The 13,443-nt window shown below is 41.2% G+C and overlaps 2 protein-coding genes across 3 annotated transcripts in view; one reads left to right on the top strand and one right to left on the bottom strand.

The window, feature by feature from the left end:
* Window positions 1-13,443, bottom strand: part of ccdc172 (coiled-coil domain containing 172) — a 108,844-nt gene that overhangs the window by 69,145 nt on the left and 26,256 nt on the right. The gene's annotated exons all lie outside the window — the stretch shown is intronic.
* gfra1a (gdnf family receptor alpha 1a) overlaps window positions 1-13,443 on the top strand; it is an 83,890-nt gene that overhangs the window by 59,347 nt on the left and 11,100 nt on the right. For both annotated transcript variants that reach the window (XM_017464747.3, XM_017464746.3), the window contains 3 exons: window positions 2,462-2,813; window positions 5,958-6,067; window positions 9,201-9,335. In XM_017464747.3, the coding sequence (XP_017320236.1) occupies window positions 2,462-2,813; window positions 5,958-6,067; window positions 9,201-9,335 (597 nt within the window). The remainder of the gene's footprint in view (window positions 1-2,461; window positions 2,814-5,957; window positions 6,068-9,200; window positions 9,336-13,443) is intronic.

Raw genomic sequence — 13,443 nt, forward strand, 5'->3', positions numbered from 1 at the left:
TAATTAGTATGTAAAACTTCAAATCTGATTTTTTTTTTTTTTTTTTTTTTAAACCACCAGACATGTTGCATGTGCTCTTCACATTGCTGCACATTGCATACTGTCTCTTCTGCTCTTGCATCATGCACTCTAAACTGGGAGATTACCAAACCATTAATACCATGGACAGGATTTAATAAAAATGCAAATCAATACGCGGTGATGGGAGAAAAAGTTTGGCAACTGTCATGTTTGAAATCGCATACTTCTATTACGTATATACACTTATATACACACACACACACACACATATATATCTTGTTATAGATTCTTTAAACTATCATCAGTAAGACTGCCTGTACATTTGTAATGAATTGGTTTTCCGGGGTTTTTGTTGTCGTCGTGATTTCTACAGTGTTGTTGTTGTAGCCAGTTATACATGATATCACTCTGGCCAGAATTTCTACATTTACTTTGTGGATTCAAAAAAGCAAAAATGCTTGGATTCCTAACCACAAATAGTTGTTGATTGTTAGGATTTGAAATTGCATATCACTTGACGATAATGGGGATTGGGGGAAAGAAAAGAAAAAAAAAAAAAAAAACCCATCCAACAAGGGACCGAAGTTCATAGTACAGATTTAAAAAAAAAAAATTTAAAAATTCCTAAACATGTTGGATTCATGCTTCAAAGTAAAATGATTCTGCACACGCGTCCTGTTCGATTCGAGATACAAGACCGAAAATCGCAAGGAAGGACCTCGGCCAGTGTACGTTTGTTTGCGATGACGCGCGATTTGCTGTGGGAAATAATATATAAACAAAAAGAATGCCAAGGAACGAATCTTGACAAATAGTACAAAGCAATCAGCACATGTTAACACCTACGACCCTTAACATCTGGTTCCGTGGAAGAGAATGAAGGAATTTTGGGTGTCATACAGTTTATAATGACTGATCTACAGTAGAACCAGCTCGGGCAGCCTTTAATTGGGCCTGAGACAAATATACAAACAAGCACATCTTTTCTAGCCAGCTGTGATGCTGAAAAATGCGCACGGCCCATCGACCAGCTCTTTCAGACACTCTATCTAGTGCTTATTGGCCCTAAAGTGGCACAGAAAACATACACACACACATTCACTCATACACATGCTTATACAGCGCGCGCACACACACTTCCACTCTCCAGCAATCCTGCTCTCTGCACTTTTTTTAATTGGCCCTTATTAAAAGCCAAACTGCTGCTGTTGCGCCGCATTTCTGAAAAGTCTCCAGGAATGGTAATTAATGGCGGCATCTGTAAGAAAGCGGGCAATTAGTGGGAGCTGACAGGCGAGGAGAGTGTGTGTGTGTGTGTATGTGTGTGTGTGTGTGGCAGCTTTGATGACTATGCTTTTTGTCCGAGGACCGTTTGTTTAGCCTGCAGGGCTCTAAATGGATGGTTCGGTTTGATTTAATGCTACTAAAAAAAAAAGTTGTACTTGACAGGATTTCTATCAACCGTATTGACAGAGTTGTAGTAAAGATTGTTAATTTATATGGCTGTAAAGAATATATACTGGAGCAGGATGGAGAAGGAACATTTCTGTATATCGTAGTCTCTCACTTTCTGTCTGGCTGAATCCCAAATCATTTTGAATGCGCTTCGGAACGTGCATGACTCAATACCTTATTGTGTCAGATGAGATCCAGAATCTTTCCCTTCGCCCGAATCCTGCTGGATATGTTTTCAGCATTTCGTGCACTATGCAGTGCCCTATACCCTTTTCCTAACCTGTGGTGCACTTATATAGGGAATAGGGATGCATTAGGAATTCATTTTCTCTCTCTCCTTGTCCATCTTGCTGTCTGAATCACCTTGTATAGGTGTTCGACTTGATTCCTTGAACTTGCGCACTTTTTTAATGCTCCAACCTGGAACTGGAATGTATTTATGTCATGAGACCACCATCCCCATAATGAAGCATGGTGGTGATAGCATCATGTTGAGACATGCTCACCCTTGGGGACCAATTCCCTCTTTACCTGGACATTGACTTTTATTAGACAGCCTCCTCTAGGCAGAATCACGGTTGTGCCGGATTTCAATAACGGATTTAATGATGCTCTGTGGGATTTTCAAAAAAACGAAAGTCTATTTATTTATTTGTTTGTTTGTTTATTTTAAATAACAAAACCTGACTGATATAGATATAGATATATTATGTAAATCCACACGTCTCTGGTGTGGATTAAAACACTTGTGAAAATGGAAGTGTAAATGCCTCATTAAAAAAACAAACAAACAAAAATAAATAAATAAATACTAATTATTTAAAAAAAAAAAACTTCAACACACATCTGCTGTGAATTGGCCTTTAGAAAGCTGGAAGCCATTTTGGGGAAAAAAAAAAAAAAAAAAAGAAGTTATTGCTTGTAATAGGATATCAAACACCAACATGTAATCCCTTCTTCTTTTCTTTTCTCCTTTCTACTAAAGGTGACCCTGCTCTGGCCAGGGAGAACAACTGCCTCAACGCAGCCAAGGCGTGCAACCTGAACGACACGTGTAAGAAGTACCGCTCGGCCTACATCAGCCCGTGCACGAGCCGGGTCTCCACGGCCGAAGTGTGCAACAAGCGCAAGTGCCACAAGGCTCTGCGTCAGTTTTTCGACAAAGTGCCTGCCCGACACAGCTACGGCATGCTGTACTGCTCGTGTCCTCCGGGGGACCAGTCGGCCTGCTCCGAGCGCCGGCGCCAGACCATCGTCCCCGCATGCTCCTATGAGGACAAGGAGAAGCCCAACTGCTTGGCATTGCAAGTCTCCTGCAAGAGCAACTACATCTGCAGGTACACACCTGTCCCTACTTCATTCCTGATCATACAGTAATTATAAGGTCATCTTTAGAAAATTTGAATCTTAAACTTCTATAAGTTGCTATAAATAAGGATGTCTGCCAAATGCCATACATGCAAATGCAGGCATCATCAATTAGCATTAGTAAGTGCAATCTCTCTTTTTTTTTATTCTACTTTTATTAGTGAATAATGATGTCACCTTGTCTAAGTATGAGTAGATAATAATAATAATAATAATAATAAAAAACAGTTTCTGATAATGATAAAATAAAACAGGTAGTTGGGCTGGGTAATATAACCACATATCAATTTTGTGATAAATTATGTAGCAAAACCCTTTTCTGAGATAACATGGGTAGCTTAATACCTTTTTTTTTTTTTTTTTTTAAGATATACAACATTACGTAAACAATAAACAGGCATTAGTCTGGCGATCAGCAAAGCACTTAGACAGGGCAAATCCAAACGCCAAAAAAGCAAAAATCAAGCGAGATCAAACCCAGAATACACATCAGTCCTCCGCAACATCCGGAGGCGCTTGCAGTTTCTCAAAACTACCGCAGATTTCAGCTGAAACGCGTCATGTGACGCGCGTTCAGCCAAAGCCCTCTTCGTGCGACGAACACGAGTTCAGCTAAACGGTCTCATTTACATCACCGTGAAAGACCGTGCGGGACAATTCCGTGCGATTGCGATTTCCAGTAGTATTGTATGGACTGGAATACACGATACACATGATAAAGGCTCGGTAACGGTACTATTTTCCTTGAACAGCACGTCCCAAGATGTTTTTAAAAAAAATTTGTTTTTAAACGCAACAATTTGTTATACGAATATCATGATGCATATCACATATCGTAGAAATATCTTTAAGTACCGTATGATAGGATATAATATTTTTGTCGTATCACCCACGCCTACTTTGTAATACTTTCTATAGGAACTAGAATTTCGCAAACTCGATGAGAATCCCTGCCGCTGTTGTCTTAGCTCTTAGCATGAAGTGCTACTCCGCGGCAGCACACATTAACACAAGCCAGCGGTGTAAAGCGGAGGACTTAGAGGTGCTAACAAACATCACGCCCACACGAGGAGCCGAGACTCCCAGGATCCCAGCGTCTGCGATTACGCACCATCACCAGCGGCGACAGCTAGTGTTAATCCTCTATCTGCATTTCTGCTGGGAAATAAAATGCACATTAACCCAAAACACAGAACATAGACAGGACAATTACCATGATTAGCGAAGTGTAGCAATAAAGCACGAGCTCTTAAATTCATTTTGCAGTTTGGAGCGCACCCCGAAGTGCTGTAAGTGGCTTGTTAAGGACTGATTATGGCGCTGTGGAGGTGGGATCTCAAAGTGTCACAGCACTGAAGTCTGAAAGCTGAGAAGGAAAGACAGGAAGAGAAAATAAAAAGAGGGATAGGTCCTGCTCCTGCTCAATTAGAGCACGGCTATATGTGTGATCACCTGCATACTAGGTGTTCACACACACACACACACAAACAAACTAACAGAGAACAATTTGGACTCCTGCCCCTTTGTACTTCCATCTTTTCCTCACTCTTCTCTCTCTCTCTCTCTCTCTCTCTCTCTCTCTCTCTCTCTCTCTGTCTGTCTATCTCTCATGACTGCATGTTTTTCTACAGACGGTTGGAAGCAATTTGAGTTTCAGAGGTTACTGTAGGAGGTCTGATGTGCAGCACGCAGGGGTTCGCTGTGTTTTCTGGAGATGGATTGACACCTCCAGTCTCCCGCTAATCCCACACCATATGCCGAAAGCAACTGCGCGCCGCATTAATTTAGTTTCTCCTCCTCTCTGCTTAGCAACAAAGCACTGCTGAGATCATTTAGAAGATGCATGCATGTGTCAGGGGTGTGACGATATACCAGTATAATGGTATACCGTGGGAAACAAACAAAAAAAAAAAACAAAGATGGGAAAGATTTACACAGATAATGTAATGGTTTCTTAAAAGGGGGGGAAAAAAAAGGCGCAGAAAATCGCTGAAATGTCTTTCACTCATTACTTCATACATTAAAGGAAAACCCGAGCATTTTTCAACATGACCTTTCCTCACTGCTTGTGGATCTCTTGAGTGTGTGTGATTAATACAGATCATAGCTTCAGCAATTTCCACTATCTTTAGAAAGAAAAACTTGTTTACTTAAAGCTTGCTTGTAATGGAAAAGATAATAAATAAATAAATAAATCTTTGTAAATTAAGCTCTAAATCTGTTAAATCTGCTTTTTTTTTTTTCAGAGACTAATTATTCTTTTAAGGAGGAATAATATATTGATGAGAGATTTTTGCTTCTTTTCTTTCTTTAAAAAAAAAAAAATATATGTATGATCCTAGAACATGTTAAATAATGTAATAAATATAACAATTTTATACTATTTCTATATATAATATGTTTAGATTTTGTCACGTTTGATATTTTCTTCTTTCTTTTTATTGCTTCAGCATTGGAAGCAACAACTTTAGAAGACAACTTTAGAAAGACTTCTCATGTCTGTACTATCCTAAAGCTTTCATTATCAGAGTATGATGAGAAGTTTCTAGAGTCGAATCCGCGTCATATCGTCGTGTATTTTAAGCACGGGGCGGATAACTGCTCTTTGGAACCCGCGTCATTACACGGCGAGTTTCGAGTGCAGTAACGTTTCCTCCGTGTACCGCCAATCGAAATTCTCGTCCGTCGTAAATCGGTCGTACGCCACGAAAGGAGATAAAACAGATTTTTATCGAAAATGCTCAAGTATTCCTTTAACTTAAACAGACTTTACGGTCACGGAGCCCTATTACTACGCCGCCGCAACCAGAGCCAATAAAATACGGCTGTGGTCAAGACCAAGAAAGGATTTTAAAAATGTTTCGCGACCGACAAACAGAACCCGTAAAAACAGATCCATTTATTTATTTTTTTTAAAAGAGGCATTTCTACATTGTTTTAACAAACTGCCAAAGGATGAGGTCCAACTCCATTAGGTTCCGTAACTTGCAACCCCTATTGAGCATGTTTGGCAGATCTCGGAATATTCCAGTTAAAAATAAATAAATAGATAGATAGATAGATAGATAAATAAATAAATAAACATGTTTCCCGTGAATTTCTCTGTGTTTCAGGTCACGTCTAGCGGATTTCTTCTCCAACTGTCAGCCCGAGCCACGTTCTCTTTCTGGCTGTCTGAAAGAGAGCTACGCTGATTGCCTACTCTCCTACTCGGGCCTCATTGGTAAGGATTTGGCAAGGGACTGTAATAAAACTCATTCTGAGACCGAGACACTTCATTAGTTCTACCGAGGGGTAAGAAATCTCCAGCGTGTCGAAAGTCGACGCAAAATTCTCACCAGGTCTAACTTTTTTAAATGTGTAAATCGTTCGAGATTAGTTCAGTTGACGAGCTATAAGACATGCCACCGAGTGCATCATCAAGCATTTAAACGTGCATGCGAATTAAAAAAAACCCCAAAAAAACCAAACAGCATCGTTCAATAAAGCATGAGAAACAAATCGAGCAGATGATGTTGATAGATTTAAGAACAGCAGGTCTGATAGTAGGTCCAGCTGCATAACAAATCAATACACATTAATGTGCTCGTTGGAATACGATACGATTATCCGTTCTATAGTAAGCACTTCGAAAGGGACTCGTATGGCGTACGTTCCAAATAAACTGTTTAAATAGACAGACGTGAAGCCTCTCCTTTACATGTGTGGACACAGGAAATTCTCCTTATTAACTTCACGAGGAAAAAAAAAAAAAAAAAAAGACAAAACTGGTGGGCTGCTATAATATAAGCGTTCATACCTTGTTTCACCTTGTTTCTAGAACATTCAATGTTAAATGAATGAGTAAATTGAATAAAAAACACAAAACTTCGGATTGCTGACAAAATCGCCGTGGTACGAGACGAATTAAACCGGCTGTTGTTGGAAACCTGTTGAAAATCGCCGATTACGCTCCTATATAAGCACGCCTTGTTCGTGATTCGTAGTAAGCTTAAGAGCAAGCGTGACTGTACCCTAGCTACGCTAGTGGTAGTACTAATGCTCCAGCAGTAAACTTCCAAATGGCGTCTATTCATCTTGGTCATCACAGCTGGAAACGTGCATGAAATTGCACGAGCCAACTCAGATGAAGCGTTCTGAACTTAAGAGTCGAGTCGAGAGCCGGTGCGAACAGGCACGGTGTTTCATATCAGCTCATTTGTATAAGCGCCAGAACGAAACCATTGATGAGAATTCCACAATTTCGTGTGTGATCAGGTTGGCCCGGTTCGTCTGCAGGCCCAGCTTTCATTTTTTTCCCACCATTCATATTCATGTATATTTCCTTTAATAATCCCAGGCTTTCCTCTCCATTGAGTTCACACAATGAGACAAAATTGGTGCCAAAAATTTCTTTTAAAAAAAATTCATCTTTCCCAGACAAACGGTCTCTGTTGACTTTTTTTTTTTTGCAAGAACATCAGAGCTGTAGCAAGTCACAAAATAGGATTTGATGATGTAAAAACATGGGAAAATCCAAGTCAGACACTTGGAGAATAGCAAAGAGAGAATGGTGGTGGTGTGGTGGTGGTGGGTATGCACACAGATCCTTTTGTGTCCTTTTTCTCATCCACTGAAATGAACATCCCTGCTTCATCAATCACATTCTGCCAAAACACCACTGCTGAAATATGTCTGGTGCAAACTCGGTGCTGTTCTGCCAAAAAGAAAACACAAAACCCCCCCAACATCATCAATGAGTGCCTCTGGATTGTTGCCTGTTACCATGTAGGGACAGACCGAGAGAAAGATAAAGGCTTTCACAGCAGATGTGTTTGTTTAAGAAAGAGATTTTGTGGGGTTTTATTTCTTCACTGTCGAGGCTGACGGATTAAGGTTAGATTAGGGCACGATGCGCGGTTAGCAATTAGAGCTTCTCTCCTGACTTCATTCAAATCTTCTATGTTGAAACCGTTCCAAACTGGGTGACATCAAATGGATTTGTCGTGGAGATAAAAGTCACAAAGGACGTGATAATATATGCGGTAGCATTTTAAAATGAGTCACGGATTGATACGCTTTAAGCAAACCCAAAACAACACTATTTTAATATTCATCATCATCATCATCATCATCATCATCATCAGGTACGATATTTACTTCGGTCCATCCATCCATTTTCCGTACTGCTTATCCGACACAGGGTTGCAGGGAGCCTGGAGCAGGGGACACCCTGGAAAGGGTGCCAACCAATCACAGGGCACAATCGCACACATCCGTTCGGACGTTACGGACAATTTGGAAATGCCAATCAGCCTACATCGCATGTCTTTGGACTAGGGGAGGAAACCAACGTAACTGAACGGTAGATCCGGACAAACGACCAATGATGATGCCAAGATGATGCGTCATGTTTCCCTCAATTATTGCAAGTTGCCCAGGCCCTGAAGCAGCAAAGCATCCCCACACCATCACACCTCCACCACCATGCTTGATCGTACATATGATGATGTTCATTGTGTGGAATATGGTGTTTGGTTTACGCCGCTGTCTTACAAACCGTTCCGACTCATCAGTCCACGTGACATTCTCCCAAAAGGTTCGAGGATCACTAAGGTGTGTTTGGCAAAATTTAGACGAGCCTTAATGTTCTTCTGGGTTAGCAGTGGTTTTCACCTCGCCACTCTTCCATGGACACCATATTTGCCCGGTGTCTTTCTGATAGTGGAGTCATGAACGATGACCTTTATTGACGCAAAAGAGGCCTGTAGGTCCTTTGATCTTGTCCTCGGCTCTTTTGTGACTTCCTGGATGAGTCGTCGCTGTGCTGTTGGAGGAATTTTGGAAGGGAAGGTGGAAACACTACTGATTTGGAGATACTAAAAATGACTTTGTCTATTTATAGTTGTATTTAATATCGTGGAACGTCTTAAGTTCGTGTTCTCACTTACGTTAAAACAGCCGTAAACAGTTCCCTCAGAAGCCTTTCTTTTTACTCACTCTCAAAAACAAACACACCAAAAACAACATCTTGTCATGTTATAGAGAAACCGGTCCTTAAGACTTAAAGTTACAGCTTTACTCTGTTACACTGGAGACTCCTTCCAAAAATGATATCTCCTCATCACTTCACCAAAACATATATCCACATTACTTTATCATTTTTATAAGTCACCAATGTGCAACATCCACCACTACTGAATCAATAACGCATTACAACAAGAGCGTTCATCTAAGTCTGTGATTTGCAGCCAGAACTACGATCTGCGCTGCTATTATAGAAGATCAATCAACACCTTCTGACCAGTCGCAGATGAGATTTGCAACAGTTCAGAATGTAGAAAATCATACAGTAGCGGTGTATTTCTCCTCCACAGGTACGGTGATGACCCCAAACTACCTGCGATCCCCTAAAATCAGCGTGTCGCCGTTCTGCGACTGCAGCAACAGCGGCAACAGCAAAGAGGACTGCGAGCGGTTCACAGAGTTCTTCACGGATAACGCCTGTCTGCGTGAGTAACGCCACGGTCTCCCTCCTCTCCTCCTTTACCTCGCACGGTTTTCAGTTCTCTAATATTTCTACCCTGTATCTCGCGGTCTGATCTCCACCAGCTTTCAGTTTCCTGTCGTTCTTTATGCTTTGTGCATCCTGCACTCTTCATTCTTCACTCTTCACAGTGTCTTTCTCGCACCACTTGCCGACACCTGTCGAATCGCGTTCTTTACCCACTTTTTCTTTTATCCTCCCGTGTCTTTCAGTAATAAAAATGTTCTTCGAAATTGTTCAACATCTTTATACCGCTATGTTTACGCAGCTATTTACTGGAAAGGGAGCTTGGCAGCATCGCATCGTGACTTGATTACCGTGATTGGATGAGATATTAACCCTTTTACACCATTTATTCTTGACATTAGTGTAATAAATGATTTTTGATTTAACGCTATTACAATTTTTTTTTTTTTTTTTTTTTTTAAATCCACGTTTAAATGCTCTATTATTATATGGAGGAAGAAAAATAGCGAGGCTTGTATCAGCTTGTGCTAGCACTTGGTTACTGTACATACAGTAGCGGTTATCATATAAGTGATCAACCGAACTAAATGTAAACGTAACTGTAAATTACATTTTTTAAATCGGGATGGGGAAATGGCTGTGCTACAGTATAAGAGGAATGAAACAGTTCAAGCGTAACAGTGATTATTTTCCTGCAACAGCACACCTTGTTGTGGTTTGGTCCTTACATACAGTATCACAATTATTCAATAAGACTTTCTTTTTTTTCCTTCTACCAACTGAAAGCTTTTTCAAACCTAAAGCATTATGATAGATTATTCTTGCCATATTTCTTGCCATTTCTCTGAAAACAGAGGTTTATCTCTCAAATGGAGTACAGTTGTTTTTGTATCCACAATGGCAATATTGTGCTTGTTGAATACCGTGATACATCACCTCAGGCCTATCCTAACCAGATGTACACTCCTTTTCTTTCCAAATTCCCTCTTGCTACCTGTCATGTTTCAGCATATCTTTAATTAAACACAACCCAGCGTGAGGCGAGACGAATAGAGTGACTACAGAACTTTTCCTGATGCTGTGGTATGAGGATTTCTGAGGCTTTTTTGCATAAAACAACTTGAACTGGCGAAATTACAATCGCAGAACACTGACTACGTTTACACGGACAGCAGTGATCTAATTATTGACCTTATTCCGAATAAGACAGTATTCTGATTAAGGTGTTTACATGAGTCGCGTTTAGAATATTCCTTTCATGTTCCCGTTTTCTATGTTATAGAACGTAGATCGTTTAACGTCACACGTCGTTACGTCCCCGCGCCACGCCGTCCATCCAGAATTTCACGTATCGATATACAGTTGGTCTTCGTTATGGAACCGTGTACAGTTTTGGGTGTTTTTATTTTGAATTTTACGAAAGCTTCAAGTGCGGTTAATTATTCGTCGTGCCGTACGTGCAAATAGACGACTGCTTGAAGCCGTGGGCTGCGTCCCAAACCGCGTACTTGCCTACTGTATAGTAGCCAAAGTACGTGTATTTCACCTACTATATAGCAGGTAAGTACGCGGTTTGGGACGCAGCCGTGCCGTCTTGTTTGCCGTCGGACGGTCGAGCGCTGCCGTGTGTGTACGTGTCCTGGCGCAAAATGAGGTGAAAACTCGCACACGACGTTAATAGCGTGATTAAGGTGTGTACGCGTCCGTAACGCACGTCGATAACGCGACTAAATCAGGAATACTCCACACGTCTTAATTCCATTTGTGTTTACTTCGAGTGTGACTTTAATCGGATTAAGGTCATCGATAATCGCCGTCTACATGCTAGTTTCTTAATCAGAGTGTCGTCTTGATCGGGTTCACGTCAGATTATCGTTGTCCGTGTAAACGTACTGTGTTTCGCAGTGATGTTTGTGGGTAAAAGAGACCTTTTAGCTGTAGTCCTGTTCGACGCATGTGAATCAAAAGAGGGCTTTTATAGAATGCACGTCTTGGCCAAAATCAGCGGGAAGTCCTCGGTAATAGTGAAAAATTGCAAGCTCCTCAGAATATTCCAGAGTGCGCATGATATCGCGTTCATTTCTGTGATCGCAAAATCCTGGAGGGACGGAGGAGTGATGTTTGGGATAAGAAGCTAAGAGGGGGTTGTGTGTTTGCCCGGAGATTCCATCATGTCTGAACTGAAGGACATTCGTCTGCAGGTTAAACTGGGTTGCATGCTGTCCATCTCTCTCTCTCTCTCTCTCTCTCTCGTTCTCTCTCTCCTTTGCTTTTTAGCTTCCTCTCTCCTCTTCTCATCTGTCTACCAAACACACGCATCATCTCTTTACTCTTTGCCAGGTCATGGCAGCATGAAAACACTCAGGCGCTCACATCATTCTCTTTCCTTTCGCCCCTTGGCGGATACTAGGGCACAGAGACAGACAGCTCTCTCCTCGTCTCTCTCCTCTCTCGTGTCTCATTAGCCGAGCTGAGCGTTAAACGCAGTGACAGGTGTTGGGGCACCTCGTTTGCGCCGTCAGAGCTTGAGACTTTCTCTGCGGCCTGCAGGAGTCTTTCAGGTCAACAGTTTTAATACATCATTTACAATCATCGTATTGCAGTAGCTTTAAATGCGATTCCGTTAGATCATCCAGCACCGACTCTGAGAAACCCGAGGAACAAAATGTTTGCTACTTTTGTTTTATGATCTTGTAATGATTACAGGAGACTAGGTTGTTACTGTGTATAACAACAACAACAGTAATAAGCGAGTTAACGTAGCTAACTCGCTAGCTAAATAACTAGCTAGAGAGCAAACTCTGTGTCATGGCAGTGATAAATAACTTCCAGAGGTGGAAATGTGAAGAAAAGATCAAATGTAAAACAAATGCTAGCACTCTTCGCCTGAGCTGGGCTAACTAGCTTACTTTGTATGCTTGTGAAGTTACAATAGAGCTAACAATGATAATAAATGATATTGTAGTAAAAACATTAATAAGACATTAGACTTAGCTAAAAAGACAAAAAAAACAAAAACCACCTGCTTCATATGTAGAGAATTTGGATGGTTCAAGAAAGACTAACTAGCTAGCTATTTAAGTTTAGCTAGTTTACTAAGACAGGGTATTTTCACACACAGCATATTTCATAGTCAGACTAGCATTAGAGTAGATTAGGGTTGAGTACACAGCAGATGAAATGACTCACCATGAAGCAGACAGAAGAGGTGTCACTGATTATGGTGATACTGAGGACTTTCACACAGACCTTCACACAAAAACATTTGTTGACACATTTTTTTTATACCACTGCCATGTTTTCTGAGCTTAATATGCAAAACATGGCCATGGAAATCGGGCAGAAACTGCTAAAGAGGTGGAAGCTGAGGTAACTTTCTGAAGCAACTGAGGTAATAGCGGATAGCATCTTCCGCTGAGCAGTCGCTGGAGGGGGCGAGAAAATAAGGCGGGGCTAACAAAGTTTGCTAACAGACCTGCTTCTGTAATGAGACAGAATATCACAGAGATGAAAAAACAAACAATAAATTGAGAAAAAAAAAAAAAAAGCTTGTCGTGTTACTGAGAAACCTAAAAACACAAAGTCCGCCGTCCTTTGTCGTGTGCTAGCGTGAACACAGTGTTCCAAAGCACTCCTTTCCAAAAACGCCAAATAAACGCCTCACAGAAAGCGTCACCATAACAACAGTAACACACGTTTCTTTCCTCGCTTCATGTACGTGCGAATGAGCAATAATGTGCCATCAGCTAGCTTTAATATCAGTGCTCCCGTTACAGAGAATGAACCGACACCTTCTGACCAACCCGAGAAATCGAAACGCCGCTACGGTACAGTACGAATACAAAAGAACTCCCTTTCGATTGTTTCGGCGTGAAGTCCTTGAAGACGTTGCTAATCGCAATATGCGTTTCAATCACGCAGGAACAGGAAGGATCGGTATTGTATTACAGACAAGGAGAGATCAGGCCGGTCGGAACAAACACTACGTTAATAATTAACCAGTCGAGTCCGGCTTATTTCCATCGTGATTGATGCTCATGGACAACGAACAGTCAGTCATCAAACTGCTCCCCTTTCAATGACATCCTGTACAATCAGCAGCGCTT

Source organism: Ictalurus punctatus, chromosome 3 (genome assembly GCF_001660625.3).
Source record: "Ictalurus punctatus breed USDA103 chromosome 3, Coco_2.0, whole genome shotgun sequence".
Taxonomy (NCBI): Eukaryota; Metazoa; Chordata; class Actinopteri; order Siluriformes; family Ictaluridae; genus Ictalurus; species Ictalurus punctatus.